Source organism: Sciurus carolinensis, chromosome 5, assembly GCF_902686445.1.
Source record: "Sciurus carolinensis chromosome 5, mSciCar1.2, whole genome shotgun sequence".
Lineage (NCBI taxonomy): Eukaryota > Metazoa > Chordata > Mammalia > Rodentia > Sciuridae > Sciurus > Sciurus carolinensis.
This window is the reverse complement of record NC_062217.1, coordinates 144,596,027-144,618,733: the sequence shown is the minus strand read 5'-3', so window position 1 is coordinate 144,618,733 and position 22,707 is coordinate 144,596,027. Positions and strand designations below refer to the sequence as shown.

Here is a 22,707-nt window from a genome sequence, read left to right as displayed (position 1 = left end):
CCTTTACCAGAATCAGGAGGAACTGAGAATTGGGAACACCAGATGGGTAAGACTAGGCCAGAGGGTCTAGTGGGAAAAAGAATTGTGCAAACACGCCCTAGGAGACGCACAGCACAGAGAATACCTGGAATTCAGAAGAGGGTGGAGATTTTGGTTAGGAGGGATCAGGCCTCATCATGCTTTAAAACTTGAACATGCCCAAGATCACACACATCCCTCTCTTATTGCAGAAGTGGGTGTTGATGGCGGGTATTGCTCTTTCTAACACCAACTTGAGACTTCTGCACGAAGGTCTCCTTGGTCTGCTCCTGTCCATTGCGATTTTTATCTTAATGTGATTTAGACCTTACCTTGACCTGTATTTTCTGGGTTACAGCGTTGTATATGAATAGGAAAATGGCATATTCATATGTGTAAATATGCATATTTGGGTATTTCTTTATCTGTGTAGTCATGCACACTCCTTCTTTTTGTGTGTGTGTTTTTAAGTCCCAGGACTTGAAGTAATTATGTAATTAGGATCCACATAGAGTGTGGCTAGATAAGGTGTAATTAAAGAGGAAAGCCTAATTTTGGAAGAATGATAAGAGGTCATTTGACTCAGTCTGGGCCCAGATCCAATCTTGGAAGAACAGTAAAAGGTCATTTGGATGTAGGGAGCTTGAGGCCACCCAGGAGCCCAGACTGGTTTGAGTACTGGACAGATTCTGTTTCAGTTCATTGTGAAAGCCATTCTCTGAGCATCCTCTTGGTACCAGGTATTGTGGGAGACCCACCCCCTGAGTAGGGAACAGAAGTCCTGGATCTCAGGGAGCATGGACTTGGGGGATGAGTTCTTGAGAAAACTGGGAGGTGCTAAGGCAGAGAGAAGACTCCTGGGGGGCGATGTTGGGGAATTCACAGGGCAGGTGGTATTTAAGCTGTATCTTGAAAGGTAAGGAGAGTTTCAAAAGCAAGGACAGGAACTTTCTGGGCACAATGGAATACTCAGATAATACTTGCAAGATGAATGTTGGGCTGAGGTGGGAGGTAGGGGGAACGTGGCCATGTTGGCTGGTGATCATTTTGTGGTTTGTTCAGGCTCATACGCTCAGGCAGTACAGAGACAGTATAAGGCCAGGAGGCCAATAGGTTTAGGCTCTTGACTGTGCAGTGTTGACTATGTGCAGAGGACTCAGAGATCACTGTGTGCTGTGGGGTCAGGGGAGGCTTCCTTGTGGAAGGGTCTTAGACAGAGTCTTGAAGGACCAATACGAGAGGGAAAAGGGGAGAAGGGAGAAGGGAAGAATTTCCAAAGGAGGGAATGATATAAGGCCTCCTGGCAGAGGAAGATTTGGGCAGAGCCTTGAAGGATGGAAGGAAGGAGTTTCCAGAGGAGAGAATGACTTCAAATTATAGTACATTTATATACAGTAAAGGTTCCAGGAAGAAAAGCATGTTTTTTGAATACCCAGGGTGTATACCAGCTCTGTACCAGGTACTTTCCTGATCTTTGTTTCATGATATCTTCACCATTCCTGCCTTTTTTATCCTGTTATGGATATGATATGTTAGGGGTTGGAAGGTGGAGTCTCTCTGCCCAGGGTCTTGATGGGATCTCATTTATTCAGATCTCCGACTCCAATGGCAATATGTACCTCTGTCACTACATATTGCTGGTTATCTGAAAAATGTAGGGAGAAAAAAGAGAATGATTTGTCTTTGTGACCTTTATTTCTAAGTTAAGCACTTCCTAAAACATTGGTCCAGCTGCCACCCGTGCTGCAGCATCCTCAGAGGGCACAAAATCTTAGAAACTGTTGGTGCTGGTACTCAGAGCTCACCTGGTCTAAAGTGTCTCTTACAGATTAGGAAACTGAGGCCCAAAAAGGAGAAGGGACGTGCTAAGGTCAAGGGCAGAATGTGGATGAGAACTAGAAGAGTCTGGAGAGTTTGGTCCTTGTGGCTGTGTTAAGGCACCCTGTGGAAAGTTTGTTTTTAGACAACAATGGGAACCTTTGTCTGGAGAGTTGGTCTAGGCAGGACTGAATCTGAAAGGTTTTCTGTGTATGTGTGCACGTGCACATGTGTGCTTCCTTTACTGTAATCTCAGATGCCTTTGAACCAGCAGGAAGAATTCCTTAAGACCAAAGGTTAAGACCAAAGGCATTCAACAGGTGGAAAGGTCATAGGAAGGAGGAAGAAGATCAGAAGCCACAGAAATAGAAGACTAAACTCTAGGCTGGTCTAAAAGGAATTTTCCAGGTCTGTAAACAATCAGTATCACTTATAGAATACTCACTATACTGGGAAATCTTTATGTGTCATTTTATGTCACTTCCATGGCCTCCCCATGAATTTGGTACTGTTTTATTGCTCCCATTTTGCAGATGAAGGAACTGATTCAGAGACTGTGACCTACCTACAGTCACAGAATTAGCAAGGCACAGAGCCAAGACTCCAACCTGGGTGTGTTAGCCACCATTCTGTCACTGTGACAAAATACATGAAATAATCAGCGTATAAGGAGGAAAAGTTTATTTTAGCACACAGTTTCAGAAGTCCGTGGTTGTTCATGATTGGTGCCTTTGGGCCTATGGTGAGGCAGTACATCATGTGAGAAGCACAGATGGAGGAAACTGCCCACCTTGTGGCTGCCAGGAAGCAGAGGAGAGAGAAAGGAGGGGACGGGAGTCCTAACATCTCCTCCTAGGCATGCCCCCAATGGCCTAACTTCCTTACATTAGACCCCACCTGCTAAAGGTACCCCAACCTCCTGATAGTGTCACAGGCTGGGGAACAAGTCTTCAACACTGAGCCTTTGGTGAATGTTCAAGATACAAAGATTGGCACCAGGTCTGCCAATCCAATGCTCTACCTTTAATCCCCAAACTATTTTGTTGGACTAAGAGTGCCATTTGAGCATTTGAGGGTACATGGAATGGCACATTTAGGGAACTTGCCATTTGGCAATGATGCTGACACAGGGCAATTTTACCCCCAGGGGACATTTGGCAATGTCTGGAGACATTTTTTTTTTTTTACAGTTTAGGAGGTGCTATTGGCATGCAGTGTGTAGAGGCCAAGAATGCTCCTAAACATCTTAGTGCACCTAGCAACCCCATACAACAAAGAGGTACCCACACAAAATGTTTTGTGCTGAGGTTAAGAAATCAGGCTCTCGGGGGCTTGGTTGTATTTTACTATCCAGAGCATAGGGCAAATGGAAGAGCCCATCTGAAGAATTTGAGTTGTTTCTATAGCTTCAGAGATTTCTGTTGTACCTTAATGATTACTTGCAGTTTGGGTTCCTCACTGACTGAGCCGCAAAGGCCTGGGGTGGTGGGTAGAGGCTGGGAGAAAATTCTAGCAAGGCATGAGGGCTACAGTGTCCCAGGACTATACAGGAAGGATAGCAGGTGACAGGTGGGTGGGGTGCAGTCTTGCCTTCTGAGAATTGTTTAGGCTGCTTCACTGTGTGTAACCAGGTGAGAACTCAGATCAGGGTAATTGTGTCTTTTTCCTTTATTGAATTAATGCTACTGACTACTCACCATCAGAAACGTCTGAGAAAGGGATACATGTGTTGCAGATACTCAGCTACCAGTATGCTACTTGCCAAATTCATCTGTTACTAGTTACTGTTTAACTGATGGCCCCATCCACTAACAGAATTGTAAACAAGACTGGGGTGGACCCGGGATCCTGAGCGGTTCTTGAGCTTCTCCAAGCTGCTTTCTCTGAGCCCTGCCCGTGACTGAGTCCATCAGTGAGAACAGCCCTGCTCCTCAGCAGGTCATCCTGAGGGAGGTGCACCCAGCTTTACTTGTCTCCTTCTTCCAGGACACACATGAGAAGGTACGCCATGTGTTCTTGTCTCAGAAAGTGTACCCTTTGAAGCTCTGGTGTCCAGCTAGCCCTCCCAAGCCGAGCCACAGACACGTGGCTAAGGCCGTGTCTTTACCCTGCTGGCCACTTCCTTTCTATCAGATAGGGCCCACCTCCAGGCCTCCCTCCCAAAGCTCTGGCCACTCCAGCCAACAGTGTTACCTCCCTCTTCTAACACCCTTTTCTCTAGGGACTCCTGTGCTTGTCTATCCAGTCATTAAATTCCAATGCCCTGCTGTGTCACTTTTTAAACTCTCCAGTGGCTCAGTCACTAACTGGCTGTGTGACCTTGGGTGAGTCACTTAACCTTAGGAGAAAGATCATGACATTCAATCAGCCAAAGGAGAGTCACAATCGTAGAACCTGGGGTATTTTCTCTAAGGTCAGTGGAAATTCTGGTTCCCTTTTAGTCCCATATAGATTGTGAGAATCCAAGATGAATTGTTGGAAAACTGTCTTCAGACTGAATAAGCTTTAATATTAATTCTTTGCTCAGCAATTGTTTGTTGAGTGCCTGCTCTATCTAAGGGAGTGTGGTTAAGTTAGCAGGGGTGGAAAGGGGTCTCTTGGGCTTTGCCCTCAAGGAGCTCATAGCCTTATAGGGTGGTGGGTGTGTCTATTCAAAACTATAACTGTGTAGACACTCTAGGACGACACTCTTTCCAACCTTGGCATTAGTTTTTCACATTGGTGCTTGTGTGCCCACAAATTACATTTCCATGGGAGGGGGAAGTTTTTCAGCCTTGTTCTTCATGTGCCTTACATGTAATAAGCAGTCAGATTCATCAGTGGATGAATGTAGTAATGAATGATTTGTGGTTTGAAGGAAGGGTAGACTTTAGTCCTGTGTAGGTGGGTGAGTGGGCATTACAGACTGGTAGTGGGTGGAGGCAGGGGAAGAAATGGCAGAGCAAACTTAGACCATAGAGATAGCAGTAGCCCAGGCCATGATAGAGAGCTGCAGCTCATTGTGATTAGACTGTGTGATAGGGACAGGATGCAAAGACAGGAAAGGTAATTTGGGGCCAGTTGGTACAGTCTCTAATTCGGGCTTTGTTAAAAGGATTGAATGTAGGATGACCTCATGGTCTTGTTTCCTGGGATGGTTCTGTCAGTTCTCCCAGCGTGATCATCAACATTATCCCTGTCACTTTCCAGTATCTCTGTTTGGATGATAATTTTTATGGTCCTGCAGTCCAGGAGTGGTGTGGAGTCCATGAAGTTCTCACAGTGGGACATGGTCAAGCTGGTATTAGGGAGGTCAGTGCCTACAGTGCTTGGTGGAGCTGGTCTGGACTCTAGTTCAGGCAGTTCAGGCCAGAACCTGAGGAGCTGTCGTGACATCTAAAAGAAGGGGTGTTTATGAAAGAGACCGAAGACAAAAGTGATACCACACATGGTCTCTGAAATGGCACCCCCTTGGCTCCTCCAAACATAGACCCATCTAAAGTGCAGGCATCCTGGACAAGCAATTTTCTAACTGGAAGTTATGAGTGATTTAAAAAAAAATTTACATTGTGCCTGTTTCCTGAACAATTAAAAGTCAGAGAAGCTCCTGCCCCTCCTCCCAATGGCCTGGTGAAACCCGCCGCTGTTCACTTTCCTAAACCCGGCATTGTTTCTTGGAATTTAAAATAGGTTATGAATGTGCTTGATGTCAGGAAAGATAAATCTGTGAGGAGACTGTAGTCAATACATTCCCTTTTTAAGTAAAACAATATAAAGAGCTTAATTCAGTCCTGAATCAATCTCACTTTGTTGCTGTGATTGTGTAAAACCTGAACTGCTTTATGTCTGTCTCACACTGTTTATATTCCCGATGTTCCCCATCTCAGCTGGCCCCGCACGGACGCCCAGCCTTTTTAGGCCATGTACAGCTTCCTTCTCTCAGGGATGTTTTCTTGTGCCTGCAAAAGGTTTTTGCACTGAGTGGTGATTTCATCTTATATCTAGATAAACTCGTCATGGTGGCCATTTGGTGGCGTCTCCCACGTGAACCTCCTTATCTAGGAGAGTTGGAAGCCTACAGTCTTTTGCTTTTTCCTTCGCATTAAAAAAGATCATTTGATTTGAAAACAATTGATTACATACATGGTTTGGAAATCAGAACACTTAAGTGTTTACATTGAACATTTTTATTCCCATTTCCACTGTGTCTGTCCCCATACTCCTTGCCAGTCCCTTCTATTAGATTTTAGAGCACACATTTCAGTTGGCTCAGGACAGTTTCACTTTATGTTCTTTGTCCCAGTGAATGATCAATAACACCCTCTTTCACTCTTAAAAGTGGCCCAGTTTAGGTGATAAATTATATATTACCCAACAGATAGGTGATCACTTTGATTAGTTTCCTATTAGTTTCCTATGTATCCCTCTGAGATTTCTATATGCAGATACATACAGAAAGGGTAAAGGTGACTTGCATTGTTTTTGTCACTTAACACCATATCCTGGAAACTCTATATTAGGGCAAATGGAGCATGTGCATTCTGTTATACTGTCTTTGAGAGCATTTTTTTTTTTCCACACTAAGTTGCTGAGGCTGGCCTTGAACTTGGGCAGTTGCCTTTTCTTTCACTTACCAATTTAATTGCTATGTAGGGATTGTTTCTGTTTGCCTAAGGAGAAATGAAAGGCTGTGACAAGTGAAGCCAGCTTCCTTCTTAGGAAAAGTAAGTTCAGTAGTGGACTCATTTAGGAAGCATTTGTTAGACACCAGATTTGTGCCTAACATGGTCTTAGGCACATGGGAGGAAGTGGGTCCTCCCTTCATCTCCCTTTGCTTAAACCCTTCAGGGTCCATCTAGGATGCCTCAGCCTTTTAGGAAGTGGTGACAATTACTTGGCATCTCCAGCCATCCACTTATCCATCATTCATATATCCATCCATCTCTCTGTCCATTTTATCAGCCAGCATTCACTGAGTGAACCCTGTGCCAGGATCAGTGCTAGATACTTAAAAATGAACCAGATTGGGCTGGGGTTGTGGCTCAGTGGTAGTGGGCTTGCCTGGCATGTGTGAGGTGCTGGTTTGATCCTCAGCACCACATAAAAATAAAATAAAGGTATTGTGTCCACCTACAATTAAAAAATATATATTATTTTAAAAAATGAACCAGATTGTTGACAAGCTGCACTCTATGGGTCAGAGAGATGTGCAGTGCAACGTGGCAGCTGTGTGACCTTTATGCCTAGGACGCTGAGGAAGCCCCAGCAAAGGATGCCTGACCACTGTGGAATGGGAAGGGTGGGAAGGCCTTCTGAAGATGGAACCTCGTTTTTACTCTCTTTTGTAGGTATTCACCTTACTGTCATGGTTAGACTGAGGTTTTTCATGTTATCTTCAGTTCTAGCCCCCTACCCTGTTACTGCAACCTCTGGAGTAGTGTTCTGCACTTAATTAGCCATGCAGTATTTATTGAATGGGGGAAAAAAGCCCAAATTAATTAAATGAGCCTAGACTCAAGCATATTAACATCAAAAAGAACAGGTTCTTTATAACCTTCACAGTTTGTCCATGTGACTGTGTCCTGCAAGGGCCCTTCCTTTTAGTTTCCTTTTAGTTTCCTTTTATCCAACCAAGCAATCTCTGTCCTGGTTTCTACCCATTAGCATGGCCACAGCAGGGAATCCTCCCCAGGACTCTGATCCTTCCAGAAGGAAAGAGCTGCCTGAATGGGTCTTCCAGGCCCCACCCTTTCTCTGGTCTTGGTTTCCCCTTTGGAACAAGGGAATGGCTATGACCCCTGAGCACCCTTGCACTTCTGACATCCCCAAAACAATGATTTTGAGAATCAGCCTGGTGGCCTAGCAGCTCCTTCTTTCATCTTCTAATAGCTCCAGCTTCCCTCGCAATTTCCTGGTGCCACAGGGATGATCAGTCCAGGATAAGAAATAGCCAGGCCAGGAAAATGACCTTTTAAAAGGGCCACACGGGGACTGGAGTTATAGCTCAGTGGTAGAGCTCTTGTCTAGCGTGTGTTCAATCCTCAGCACCACATAAAAATAAATAAAGGCATTGTGTCCATCTACAACTAAAAAATGTATTTAAAATAAATAAATAAAAGGGCCACAGGGAGAATGGCCAGGTGTGTCGCCATGAGAATCTGAGCTGTAAGTTGGGGTCAACTCTGGGAGGGGTCCGGGTGGTGGTTCCAGAAGCAGGGCTATTTGGTTGTCACGGGTAGAACTTTTGACCCAATGTTAGTTATTTCCTAAAACTGTGCAGAGACAGCCTTTTGGGGATGAGGTGGGATTTGCTTAGCGAGTCACACTCCTCCCTCTGTTGCCCTCATCTAACCTTCCTGCAGTAGCTTTTCTCAGAAGTAGGGAGTGAGACAGTATTGCTCAGGTAAGTCCCTTTTGAACTGATGCTGTGGATACCGACTGTGTGCCTGGCTGTGTACTGGGTGTCTCTATATTGCATAAGTCAGATGTTCTTAAAGTTTGGGGAACACAGGAATCCTTTACAATCAGTGCTTGTTAAAAATGTACACTTCTCTCTAGTGGGATGCAAGAATTTGCATTTTTAACATTTTCCCAAGTTACGCAGGTTATATACATATATTTTCAGCAGTAAGTAGCAGACCCCAAGTCAGATTGGCTAACGATTGGGAAATTCATTGCTTCACAGACAAGAGTGTTTTCATGTGATTGCCATGTGAGTTGTGCTCCCTGGGGTTGTGTGTGATGGGGCGGGTCTGAATCCAGACATAGGGTGAGCTTCAGAGTTATGTCCAGTGATGGCAGTAAGTTCCCAGATATTTTCTGTCTCTGCCATCACTGGGGTTAACTTCCTTTGCAGGCTGGGAATAAGATGGCTGCGGCATTTCCAAACATCTCAGCCAGACATAACATCCAGGGGAAGAAGGATATAGATTGATTCTGGCGCGCTCTCTCAGGAGTCAGGAAGCTTCTGGAAGCACCCCAGCACTTTTCCCATCAGACCTTATTGGCTGGATTTAAGCCATATGTCTTCCCTGAGCCAGTCACGGTTGACTGGAAGGGCATTGCACTTCTGGAGCCATCTGGAAGAGGGGCAGTACCTGAACAAAGAGGAGGTTCTGTGAGGAAGGAAGGAGCGAGAACCAGAGTCGGGGAAGGCTACCACCAGGGCCCAGCGTACAGGTGGTTTGCACACCACACGCAGAGCAACACGGCCCTATGTCATCCTGAACAGTCGGGGTTGTTGGTAAGGTTATCTCTTTTGTGCAGCTGAGGAAATGAGGCTCAGTGGGGTTTAATGACTTGCCTTAGATGACACACCCATGGGGTGTGGGGGTTGGGACAGAGGGAAGTGAGGTGTTCCAGAGGCCATCTTAGCCCTAAGATAGCAGTCATCTTTTGCCTTCCTAAAAGGGGTCAAAGCAGCCCCTTTCATTTTGGACTTCTCTTTCGGGACTGCAATAATTGGTGGCAGGAGGTTTTCCTGAGTAGTTTCTAGGGGAAGAATCCTCCAAGTTGGCTGTACCTGAAGGCAGTTGAAGTAGTAGCATCAACTCCTGTTTGTGGGGGCTCCCCCATCAGCTCATGCTTTGTTATTGTGCAAACAGTATCTTAAATCCTGGCAACAATCTAGATTGGGTTTTATTTTCTGTACTTTATTGATAGGGAAACTGAGGCTCAGGAAGGGGGGGTGGACTGAGGTGGTCTGCACAGCTTGGCGCGCTGGAGCCAGCAGGCAGACTGCCTGACCCCCAGTGGTGCTGCTTCCCCACACCACACCGTGGCTTATCAGTGGCTGCCAGCCTGTTCTGGCCCTGAAGGAAGACTCTCAGAGAAAGGGGTTTCAGTGTCACATGAGTTCCAAAGGAGCCGAATGTTTCCTATGGGAATAATCCTCAGGGCATTAGGAAAAATATCCTGAGCATAATAAACACAAGAAAGAATCAGGAAATCTGGTTTGTTATGTAGTAGGAAAAACTCAAAAAGTTTTAAGGATTGTTGACCTTAAAAATGGAAGGTTCTGATTAAGGGTAAGAAAACCATGTGTGGTTCAGGAGATGAGTGATAAGTGTAGGCAGTGTGTCAGCAATAAGGGGTGCTAGACAAAGCATCCAACTAACTCTCTGTGAGCCCCGGTTCTGCAGCTTTCGAACTGGGTGACCTTGGCAAACTGCTCAACCTTTCAGGGCTGTTTCTGAACATGTAAAACAAAGTCTTGGTTGGCAGCTTGGTGGGCAGAGAGATCCGAGAGGTAAATGGTGGAACCAACCTTGTGAACTCTATAGAACTTTGTGAAGGTGAAGCATGTCCGGGTTGAACTACAGACTTGGCACCTCCATATTATAGCCTTAGTGCAACAAGTGCTCCTGGGCTATGAGTTATTCCTTGCCCAATGTGCAGTGGTGCTGCAGAGCCAGCTGAGGGCAAAAGTCTGGCTTTGGCCTCACTTCCAAGTTAATCATCTTTGCCCAAAAAGCAATTCTCTAGCTCTGGTTGTTTGGACTCCCTCTCTTTGCCTAGGCCTTGGGGAGTATTATAAGGGAGACTGCCACCTCTATGGAGGCTTATGGTGACATGATGAGTACAGGTGGGCAGAAGTTAGCACTCTGTGCTTAGAACAGAGGGTACAGACCATGGCAGCTGTGGGAGGGCTAGGGTGAGGGCTTGCGAAGTTCTGGAGGAGCTGGGGGAAGAGAGTCAAAGATGTGTGCTGAGAGTGGACCACAGGTGGGTATGTATGCGGACATCACAGGTGAGGCCCTTTCCAAGTTCAGCTAACTCTGATCAGAGTGGCTCTGGAGACTAGTGACTTGACTTTTCAAATACAAGCAAAGGAAATAATCGCACCCCCCCACCCCCAAACCTTCAGAGAAGCACTTCTACAACTTTGTAGAGTTTTGAGTCTCTAGTAAGGTGGTAAAAATTTCTCCCTTCCTTTCTTCCTGCCCACCTCCCAATTATTGAACACCTTCCAAACATTAATTGAGCAGCATATACATGGCAAGCTGAGCTTGGTGCTGAGGTTTCAAAGACAGAAATCATTGTCCTCCAGGAGCAGTCTTGTAGGTAAACAAGATGATTGCAGAACTGTGTGATGAGTGCCAACAGGTGTGTACAGGGTGCTCTGGGAGAGGTAAGAGGGAACACCTGAACTGGAACTGGGCTGGGTGGGAAGCGTGCTGGGTGGAGCAGGGTCTGGGAAGGCATTCTCGGCAGACGATGTTAGCAGACCCATTCCTGCAGTCACCAAGCTCTTGAAGACACGCTGTGTGATAGTGGTGATGCAGAGATGGATGACATCTAGTTCATACCCTGCAGCGTTCACAGTGGAGGTGAGGAGGAAATAGTGCAGATGACAGTGTGACTGGGGTGTGGACAGAGTTCTGTGGTAACACAGGACCCCTGCTTAGCCCAGTTGTTGATATTTGCTTCTCAGTCTTTGTCCTAGGGGTCCCCTTGCAGGTTCTTTCTTTGGTGATCTATTTAAGGCACTCACTTGCTGCCTGTTACCCTAGAGGTTAACCATTTCCTTCAACAATTTGAATTTCATTGTCAGGCATCTATTCTTACTTCCAGGTTTCTTCCTTATAGACCCAGCATTGATATCTTAGTCATTTTTCTGTTGCTATAACATAGTAACTGAGGGGAAAGGATAAAAAACTGGGGGTGTCTCCCAGATAGCTATATAAAGCTCTTATTATTTACTTTGTACATTAAACCTGTGTTTCGAGACATAATACCCCAAAATGAGAATATACACAGTAGCTAATGAAACATTGGGAACCTCTCTTGAGAGCTCTACAAAGATCGTGGGAACCAGGGCAGGAGTGCTTTTTTTTTTTTTTTTTTTTTTTTGACAGAAACTGAGGCTGGGTGCTTTATAAAGAAGAGCGGTTTATTTAGCTCACAGTTCTGGAGGTTCAGGAGCATGGTGCTGGCATCTGCTCAGCTCTGGGGAGGGCCACATGGCAGGTGGCATCACAATGGTGAGAGCAAGTGAGGAAGAGACAGGAAGAACTGGGGAGAGGCCCACTGGCTCTTTATAACCACTCAATCTCTCAGGGGAACTCACTCACTTCTGTGGGACTTGTAATCATCTGTGTGTGAGGGTGGAGTCTCCATGACTTAAGTACCTTCTACTAGATTGCACCCCTCAAAGGCTCCACAACCTTATCATCACCACATTGGGGGCAAGCTTCCAATACATGAGCTTTTGGGGACACACTCAAACTATGTCTAAGTCATAGCAATTGGTAAGGAGTTGGACAAGTCACTTCACTACCTTGGGCTTCATTTTTCTCTCTAATATAAATAGCATATGGGAGCAGTTCACCTTTTCTCGTAAGGTCTGTAGGAACCATCTGTCTTAGAATGGCAGGAGCTGATGGTTGAAATCGAGTCCCGTGGGCTGGCACTTCCTCCCCATTCACTCAGTCAGCTTCTTCAGAGGTGGGGCCTGAGATTCTGCATTTAACAGGCACTCCAGGTGAGTCTTAGGCATCTTAGAGTTTTGGGACCCCTGAGCTACAGGATTTCAACCTCTAGTCCTTCATCCCTTAATCTCCACAGCCATATGTCCACAGGAACTGGAGAAGTATTAGTTCTCTTTATGTTGATATCCTTGCAATGGTGCCTTCAGCAAGCTGCTCCAAGTTTAGTATCTGAATTTTGACAGTGTGTGCTTATGAGCTGTTCTGCAGGCTGGTCTTGATATTCCGTAAGGAAGAAAAACCTTGTTAACACGCACCCGAATATGACTATCAAAGTCTGTTTATGAGCTGAATCATTACAACAAACAACCATCTCACCTTTTCATCTCTGGTTTTGGAGTGTTTGCCTGGTTTTCCTTTTCTGAGTCATTCTTTCTTGGCCTCCTGCATTCTGATGAGGTCATTTGCATTGTCTCACATCAGGGCCAAAGTTTCAGTTTCTCTTTGACAAGAATTGGAATTCTGCTTTGGTTCCCACCCTGCCATCTTTGTAGGGTACTCAAGAGAGGTTCCAGTGTTTCATTATTAGCTGATATGTATGTTTTCATTATTTGGCATTGTGTCCCAAAACACAGGTTTTAGTGTAAAAAGTAAGAAAAATAAGAACTTTATATAGTTGCCTGAAAGATTTCCCAATTTTTTATTCTTTTCCTTAAAAAAATCTCCTTTTAGCCTCAAAGACTTAACAGTGTTAGTTATATTTAGAGGCTTTTGCCCCAGAATTATTCAGGCTGACCCCTTCTAATAATTCAGGTGTGAATGAAATGGTTCTTGGCAAGGGTTGGACCAGGCATGACTGTGTATTCTGACCCATCATGAGGATAAAAACTCTGATACCTAGTACATAATAGGTTTAAAAAGTAAGGACTTTCCAGCTGAGCACGGTGGTGCATGCCTATAATTCCAGCAGCTTGGGAGGCTGAGGCAGGAGGATCACAAGTTCAAAGCTAGCCTCAGCAATTTAGGGGTGCGCTCAGTGGTAAAGTGCCCCTGAGTTCAATCCCTGGTACACACACACACACACAAACAAAACAAAACAAAACAAAACAAAACAAAACTCCTCCCACAAAACAAAACAAAACAAAACAAAAACTTTCTCTAGATCTGTGATGTGGCTTTCTTTGTTGAAATCAATATGTAAGGAACCCAGAATTCTGCACTAGCAAATTTTGATGAACCCCTGGACATTTTGCAGTGGGGAAATCCCAAAGCGCTCTTTAAATGAAGAAAGCAGTGACTATAGGTGAGCACCAAGAAGGATTGGTTACCCTATTCCCCAAAGGTCTCATACAGTTCTTTGCCTCAGTGGGTGCTGAGTATGTGGTTGTTAGAAGAAAAAAAATTTTTTTTCAAAATGATAGGCCAGTAATTAAACTATGAAGGCATGGAATTCAAAGGGTGGATTAGTGTGGTTTTGAATTTGCCCTTGGTTCTTTCTCAAGTTTAATTTTCATGGAAATATCAATTAGATGCAGGATTGGTTGCAGAGCAGAATGGCAGAGATGGAGGAAAGGCAGACGTTGTATGCATTTTAAGTACTTGGTACATCTGTTAGTTGTTTGTTATTTGCTAGGCACTTGGTTAGATAATCCCATGACATTGATTGACAGATATCTTCATTTTTGTTGTTGTTTGGGAAAACTGAGGCATAGAAGTGCAGGAATTGTTGTAAATTTATATAGTGAAGCTACTGAGTCAAGAAGAATGTATAGAACACCTCTCTGCTGAAGTATACATGAATTAAATTTAGCTTTGCAAAAGATGGTAGAAGTGATAGAGGGCAACTATATACCCTTTTTTTTTTTTTTTTTTTGATGGGGGGTGGGTAGAGGTACTGGGGATTTAACTCAGGGGCAATTTACCAATGAGCTACATCCCCCTCCACCGCCCGCCAACCTTTTTTTTTTTTAAATTTTGAAACAGGGTCTTGTCAAGTTACTGAGGCTGACCTTGAACATGAGATCCTCCCGTTTCAGTCTTCTGACTAGCTGAGATTACAGGCATGTGCTGCCATGCCCAGCTCTAACTATACTCTGAAAGAGTGTATAATTGCTTTGTGGCATTTACATCACTTGGCTATTTGGTCTCTGCTTGTTTCTCTGCAAGGAAAGGGAGTTCTGTATTCACTGAGGCTGTTCCTTTTTTTTTTTTTTTTTTAAGATATCTAATTGTTGAAATTCTTTAATAAGAGCTAAAACCAGCCTGTCTTATTTCCATTTCTCCTTTAGGATCTGTATCTCACTATTTTTGCACACCATGATTAATTCCTTCATTCAAGCATTATGCATTGAGCATCAACTATGTTTTAGGTTCTGGAGGGAAAAGGTAAACAAGATAGTCTAGGTTCTTGTTCTCTTGGAATTTAGATTTTGGCATCAACATGGTACAAAAAGGATTGGACTTTATGTTAGAAGACCTGGGCACAAGCCAAAGAAGTTTACACAGAAGAAAGAAAAATGAAAGATTTTGTACTATGTATAATCTGTAACAACTTAGAAGAGACACTTGTTTTCACTTCGTTTTAGAGAGCACATTATCCCAGTGGACCTTCCACGGCAGTGGAAGTTCACTGGAATAATGCACCCTATAAAATGTTAATTGCTAATTACTAAGCATAGAAGCTCTTTCATAGAGAGTGGTGGTTCATTCTCAAAGCCTGGTCCTTGGGCCAGTAGCATCAGCATCACCTGGGAACTTGTTAGAAATGCAAATTATTCAGTCCCAGGCTAGACCTGGTGGCTCTGAAATTGAGGGCTTGGGGCCCAAAAATTAGTTTCCCAAGTATTCCCAGGTATATGTGATGCCTGCCTGCACTAGTTCCAGAGCTATGGCTATGACTTACAGTGATAATTCTCAACCTTGTCTGCTGACTGGGTTCATCCAAGAGTAGCGCTGCCAAAACTATGCCTGCTGTCCCCTGAAAGGTTAGAGGAGAATCTGGGGGTGGGGCCTTTGCCCTGGAAGTCACCCAGGTGATTGCAGAGGCCGCCAGGTCTGAGCGAGCTGCTCTGGCCTCAGGGCTCAGCCTGGGATGGAGGGACAGGGACTGGGAGCACAAGTGGTGGTGTGAGTTTGAGTCTTATGTGTCTTGCTTTGAGTCGGGCTCTGCTCCTTCCTGGCTCTGTGGCCTTTGGCAAGAGGACTTTGGTCCCAGTGTCTTCATCTGCATAATGAGGTTAACAGTGCCCATCCCTGGGCTGTTGTGACACTCAATGGGAAGATATATGTAAGCCCCCAAGGATGTGCCAAGCACATGGTGAGCGACAGAGGACTGAACTCACTTGTCCTAGCCCCGGGTGTTTGAAGATGATGGTGCTCACTTTTCTTCCAAGCCTTCTTTCTCCACAGTAAGCCTTGTCAGTTCTTCCTTCTGGATTTTAATTTCCAGCCTCTTCTTTTATCCATTAGTCTCTTTGTAAAGGAGGTGTTCAATTTGATAATATTCACTTGAATTATAAATGCATCCACCGTATATCCCTGTAATTCCACTTCTTGGAAATTGTCCTGTAGGTGTATATGTGTATGTGAGAAAAGATTTGGGTGTATTTCTGTGTGTGTGTGTGTGTGTGTGTGTGTGTGTGTGTGTGTGTATGGGAGTGTACTGGGGATTGAACCCAGGGTGCTCTACCACTGATCTTTTAAATTTTTTATTTGGAGACAAGATTTTTGCCAAGTTGCTGAGGCTGGCCTTGAACTTGGAGATCCTCCTGCCTTAGTCTTTTGGTAGCTGGGTTTAGGCGTGAACCAGCATGCTCAGTGTATGTGTATTTCTTACAGCATCATGTGTGGTAGCAGAAGACTGGAATAACTTACATGTCCATCAATAGAGAATCTCCCTGCCGTCGAGAACTGTGCAGCCACCGAAAGAGTGAGGCAACTCTTCAACTGGCATGGGACTCTGTGGGGTGTATTTTTAAGTGAAAAAGCAGAGTATGAAATTGTACACATAGTGTGCCACAATTTGAGCAAAAAAGGGAGAGAACAGATTTTATATATATATATATATATATGAACAACACCTCACTGAAAGGATACATAAGAAATGGGCAATGTTGTTTGTCTCTGAGTTTGGCACTGGGTTACTACAGCAATAACTGGCATATGGGGTGTCTTGAGTTGAAGCCTTCACTCATGGTTAATTATGGCAGGGTACCTTGGGAATATTATTGTTTTTCCAAGAACTGAACTACTCTTTGTTTTTTTTTTTTTAATACCCAGGGCTTGAACCTAGGGTCTCTTGTGCTCGGTAAGTGCTCTACCACTAAACTTTATCTTGCAGCCCTTTTCTAAAATTGTATTGAGATAGGGTCTTACTAAGTTGCACAGGCTGGCCTTGAACTTGTGATCCTCCTACCTCAGTCTCCCAGGTAGCTGGGATTATAGGTGTGCACCACTGGGCTTGTCCTGTCCTACTTTTGATGCTGTTGAAGATTGCATTACTCTTGGCACTGAGGGCTCTGATGAATCTTGTGGTCAGTGACAGTGCCCGGCTGTGTTTCACATGAATGGTTGCCAGGCAGGTCTCCTCGATTCAAGGAAATTGAGAACAGCCCCCAGTCTGTACTCCCACAGAGTACAGTATTCTTTGTCCCAGATTGCTAAGCCCTCAGGTTAAGTTGAATCTCGATTCTATCATCTATAGCATTAAAACTTTCCATTTTGTGCCATCAGAGGGTTTGATAAACCTGCCTCCTGTGCTCTTTATTTAGACATGTCATTCTTAAAAAGACATTGGACACCAAATTTAGTAATCACGGAGCATCCAAGTAGTAAGTAGAACCCACACAAAACTGAAAGTTTATTTTCATGTCTTATCACTATTTTGTGATCTATTTCAATTTATATCTCCAACTACCTAATGGAAAAAACTATCTTTTCAACTTTCACAAATAAAACTATGTCATAAAAAAAAAGACATTGGACATAGTGTGGCTAAGAATTCAATCCTATGTCATGCTGTCAAGACACTAATGATTCCAGTGTGTGCCAGGCACTGTGCTGGTGCTGAGGGCACACAGCGGAAATAAGACAGCCTCAGGCCTGAAAAGAGAAAACCAGCTAGTACAGATGGAGGGAGACTTTTTCTGTAAGTGGCTCAATGGTAAATATTTTCAGCTTTGCAGACCAAACATACTCTATTATATGAAGTCATCTCTGCCACTGTGTGCCAAAGTAGCCACAGACAGCGTGTAAACAAATGGCATGACTGTTCTAATAAAACTTGACAAAAACAGGCCATGTTAGGCCATAGTTTGCTGACCCCTGGTCTAGCGGGAAGACAGACAGGTGGCTCAGTGGAGTTTAATAAGTGCATGAGTGGGTGTGTATAAGTACAATGGTGGCCCAAAGGGGGAGCAATGGACATTCAGTGAGGGTAGTGATCAGCTAGCTTGGGTAGACAGTAGTTCAAATTGCTTCATTCTATTTGCTAACTTATCTATAAGTAAACCATGAGAGGATATTTTTGATGATTTGCTGAAGTCCAGATGCATGATATCTTTTGCATCTCACCTGATCTACCAACTTGGTAACCACCACGTGAGAAAATTGGTTGGTTTTCCAGAGTGATTTGGTCCTTGTGCACCCAGACTGCCTTTTCCCAACATTCATATTGTTTTTTAAATATCCCCAGACCATTCGTTGTATGATTGTACCAGGAATCATTATTGCTTTGTAGTTGTCAGAGCTGATGTATTTGTAGAAATCAGGAGCACTCACTTTCCCACTTTAAAATTGATGTGTTGGCCCACATCCCCATGCCCTTTGACCCCTTTCTTCTTTGTGCGAATTTTGAAACTGATCAATAATACTTCTAAGAAACTTTTATAATCGGTTAAAATATGCATGAGAGAAATTATATGTTGTCTACAGAGTAATTGGAGCCACATCAAGAAGTGGAAGGATGGCTGAAGCGAGTCACTCCCAGTGATGTTTTTTGTGTTGCTTCTGCCAAGTATGTGAGAAATAGCCCAAGTTTACCATCAGACTGCTTTGGAAGGGCTGTGCTTTATGAGAGCCTGATGTGTAAGCTAATTAGCAAAGTTTTAGAGAGACTTGACTCCAGGGTGTCCTGAGGGTGGGGGAGACATTGAAGAAGTCCGTTTCACCTGGGCAAGGGGATGTCTGCATGGTGCCATAGAACAGGTGACCCTTTATAATCAAGCAGAAATAAGAGTTGGAGGAGGAAAAAAATTACAGTTGTGTTTAAGATGTGATCACAGCCATGTGGTAAATGTTTATGAAAAACAAAAAACAAACCTGCAATGAAATGTCCCAAATTAATATGGCAATGAAATGTCCCAAATAATATGGTGGTAGGACTGTTGATAGATGTGGTTGTATTTTCTCTGGTTTTCCAAATGAGAGTCTATTGCCCATTGTAATTATTTTTCTGAGCACCAACATGCACACCCCTATCCTTCAGAACTCAGGATTGCAGAGCTTGGCTGTGTCCCTGCGGGGTCCGGGAGTTTGGAACTGTACCTCTCATACTCCTGGCATTTTCACCAGTGATAGCTGAGGATGCAGTAGAGAAGCTAATAATTCTGTGGTAGCTAGCCCTGGGAACAGTCTAGGATTTAGTTTTCAACCTGCAAGTTCTAGACAAATCTTAGGATGTAATCTTAATAAAATGGTGCCTGCTATTTCTTTGCAGCCCAACCCGATTGGGTCAAATATTGCTTCCCTGTGCTGAAATCTTTCATATAACAAGAATGAATCCCTTTAAAAATGTTCAAGTACTCTGAGTGCACTGGCTTATGCCTGTAATCTCAGCTATTTGGGAGGCTGATGCAGGAGGATGACAAGTTCAAGGCCAGTCTGGTTATGTAGCAAGACCTTGGTCTCAAAATGCACATAAATAGGGCTGAGGGTATAACCAAGTGGTAGAACACTTACCTAGCATGCAGGAGACTCTGATCTCAGCATTTACCTGAAATAAATGAATAAATAGAGTAAAATAAAGAAATAAATATTAGGGCTGGGGATATAGCTCAGTTGGTAGAGTGCTTGCTGAGCCTGCACAAGGCCCTGGGTTCAATCCCCAGCACCACCAAAAAGGAAAAAAAAGAAAGAAATATTTTAAAAAATTCAAGTACAAAATTGTGAGGTAGTGTGTTGGGAGGTAAGTGACTTTATAGGAGCTGTAGAGAAAATGTTGACATGTTTATTTCTGGCATGCAGGTTTCCCACCCCAGCATTTATTCACTTCAACCTGCCATATCCACATGCAGAAGCTGGGGCACCCAGAACTGGGACATTCCAAAATCCTGCCTCATTGCTCTCCACACCACCAGAGAAAGAAGTGTAGTTGTTGGACAGTTGTAGGTCCTGCTTTTGGCACTGCCTCTTAACTCACCATGTTCTGTGGACAGTCTTTGAGCTTGGCTTTCATTCTTTATTAATTTGGGATGATTAAATGGGCCTCACAGGTGTTGTAAGGGTTAATTGAACCTTACATGATATAAGCACCGGCCCAATAAACAGGTGCTCAGTACATCCTGGCTGCTGTTATTCTTGTCCTGTTGTTAGTGCCAGCCTTGTAAATCGGCTCCTGTGTGTCCTGCAGGTGGTCATGCAGAAAGAACTGTGGCCTGCATTCGTTATCAGTACTTTGCACAGGTACAAATGATTCTGAATAATGACATGAAGTTGGTGGCGTGTGGGGCACTGGTGAGGTTTGTGGTCCGACAACATAACAAAACATTTAGCAAAATTTTTCTCTTCAGAGATTGTTTTTCACCAAAGGCTTTCTGCGAGATTCCTGAAGGGTGAAATTCATGAAACATCAGGTGCTATAAGATTGGGTGGTGTCATGTTGAGGAAGGTGGTGTTGAACTGGGAAACATGCATATATTAAGTAGAGCCTTAAGAAATATGTTTACATAGAGGGAAATGAGAGGGAGAGGGGGTATGAAAAATGGTGGAACAAGACAGACATCATTACCCTATGTATATGTATGATTACACGAATGGTATGAATCTACATTGTGTACAACCATAGAAACTGAAAGATGTACCCCATTTGTGTACAATGAATCAAAATGCAGTCTTTAAAAAAAATAAAAAAGAACCCCCCTCAAAAAAAAAAAAAAAAGAAATATGTATTGATTGAATAGAAAGTCAAAAAGAGGAATAATCAACAAGAGGGAGAAGGAAAAGAAGGAAAGGTGGCACCTCTGGGTTGGGTCTTAGGACCCTGTCCAAGCTTCCTCACCCCACTCATCTCTCCAGCCTGTAAGTGCATGGGGGCCTGGCTCTGAGCGTTGGGATGCCTGCAAAACTTGCCTTCTTGAGTTAGAGAGATGACTTCATCCTTTTTCTGGTACACCCCCATTTTGATTTTCCACTCCTCTCAGTTCCTGCTGTGTCCCAGATGCCATGATACTGGTGACAGAAACAGGATAAAATTAGGGGAGGAAGTTGTGTCCTTAAGCAGGAAGGCCTGGAAGGTGGAGTGGTTGGTTCAGAAGCCACCTGACCAAGGATGATGAAAGTCTTAGCCAGTCTATGTTCATCAACTTCTTAAGAGGAGAAAGTCATCTCTAAATTGGGGTTGATGTGTTCCTTCATTACACTGAGCAGCCATGCTCTGTGCCCTTCACCTCTACCTGCTGCTAAATGTCACCTGTATCTGAAGGCCTCTGTATCTCTATTCTTAACCCAACCCTGCTGTTTTGGGGACTGAGGAGACAAAGGGTCAGGCAAAGGGGGCATCTTGATAGCTCAGAGGTCTGGCAATCGGTGTTTAGGAAACACTATCTCATTTTCAGGTGTAGGACCCATCTAGTAATTACTTTGAATTCGTGGTATGGAGAGAATGGGAGCCATTGTAATTGTGCTTTGTTTTTAGATATATTTAAACAATAGAGTAGGTGGTGTCCAGAACACTCAAGTTAATATATAAAAAGCACTTTAGAGCTCTTTTTGTAAAAATGTCCACTTTGACAAAATTTTCAGGGTGAAAGTTTATTTGTCTTAGTTTGGCTGCCTTTTCCCTAATTTGGAGATCCCTAGCTTTTTATCTAATAGATTAGATTTATTCTCAGCCTCACTGCATTCTTTTAAACCCCTCTATTTATTGCCAAGTTTTAGTAGTTTTTTTCATGCCTCTTCAGCGTGCAAGCTTAACACTGCCTTTATTTTTAAATCATTAAGATTTTTATTTCATAAATAAATGTCTATCATATCATTTAATCTGAAAGGGCTTGTTTGCCTAGGTAGTATATTCAGGCACTTAGGGGCTTTTTGAAGAAGCTGGAAATGTCTTCAGATTCTGTGTCTGATATTTTATGTTGCTGTGGGTCTACTTAACATTTGCCAGTTTGCTTTTCTTCTTTAGCAGGAGATCGGGTGATGACCTAGTCCGGTGGGTTTGTTAGGCTTTGTTTTGTCTTTGTTGCTTAATGTTTAGGGTAGAATGCAGAACTCCCATTGGAGGAGGCGGGGAGGATGGAGAGAGCATGACCAAGGCCACGGGCAGCTTGAGTTGGGGTAGCTTGACATGAAGCTTTCCCTTTACACCATTCCACTGTCTTTATTTTTCCTACTCTTCTTGTTTGTTTCTCTTCTTTCTTCCTACTCTCCTGTCCCTGAAATAGATTTTATATGTGCTGCCGGATTTAGTGCGTCTAAGCTTATGATGAAGAAGAGGGATGGTCCTTCCATTCTCCCCTTCTGCTCTTCATTATAGTTCATGTTTTATTTTGAGGAATATTTTACACAATGTTTTGGCCATTTCCTCTATGCTTGCCATGCGTGTCAAATTAGTGTGGGTTTTTCAGAATATGAAGGCTCAGGGTCATCCAGATACAGACGTCAGCTCTTTCGTGACTCCTGTTTTGGTGCTGGTTCAACAGGACAAGGGTATTGGGGTGATTGATTGAGATACTGTTGGTGGGGCCTAGCAATGGGAGCATTCACAGGAGCTGGTGGCATCCTTGGCCCGCACGCTGTTGAAGCCCGGCCAGCACCAGTCTCCTTGACTGTGGCTCTGCCCATTGCTGACTCCGCGTTTTGGCTGTTGAGTTTTGGCTTCTGAAGTGTCATTTGTATTGGCCATTTAGTCTGTGCTATTCCACAGCCTTTTCATCATAAGAATCATACAACTTGAACATTTTTGACCTTGTAAGGCTTTGTAGAAGAGACTGTAAATTCCAGATCTCTCTGTACAACAGTTCAGGGACTGAAGCTAGGGAGAATCTGTTACTTGGACGGCCTTAGCCTCCAAAAGCTGCCCCTGCATTTGGTCTTGGACATATGTTGAACACATCCCAGAGGGGCTTGTGCTGCGTGGAAGATTGCTGATGAACCCAAGGGAGACTTAGGGACAGATACCTGCTTCTTCCCCAACATAGTATATTTTTTCAATTTTCTACTACACAAAGGAAGGTTTGGGTTTGTCTAA

The 22,707-nt window shown here is 43.9% G+C and overlaps 1 protein-coding gene across 13 annotated transcripts in view; it reads left to right on the top strand.

Moving 5' to 3' along the window:
• Sorbs1 (sorbin and SH3 domain containing 1) overlaps positions 1–22,707 on the top strand; it is a 233,015-nt gene that overhangs the window by 15,988 nt on the left and 194,320 nt on the right. For 7 of the 13 annotated variants that reach the window (XM_047552727.1, XM_047552724.1, XM_047552726.1 and 4 more), the window contains exon 1: positions 16,108–16,170. The exons of 3 other annotated variants lie outside the window; for them this stretch is intronic. In XM_047552727.1, the coding sequence (XP_047408683.1) occupies positions 16,116–16,170 (55 nt within the window). In that variant the 5' untranslated portion in view covers positions 16,108–16,115. Of the gene's footprint in view, positions 1–668; positions 759–2,222; positions 2,245–3,677; positions 3,838–16,107; positions 16,171–22,707 lie in introns of those variants that run through there. 3 more of the 13 variants (XM_047552718.1, XM_047552722.1, XM_047552717.1) reach the window with 3 other exon arrangements.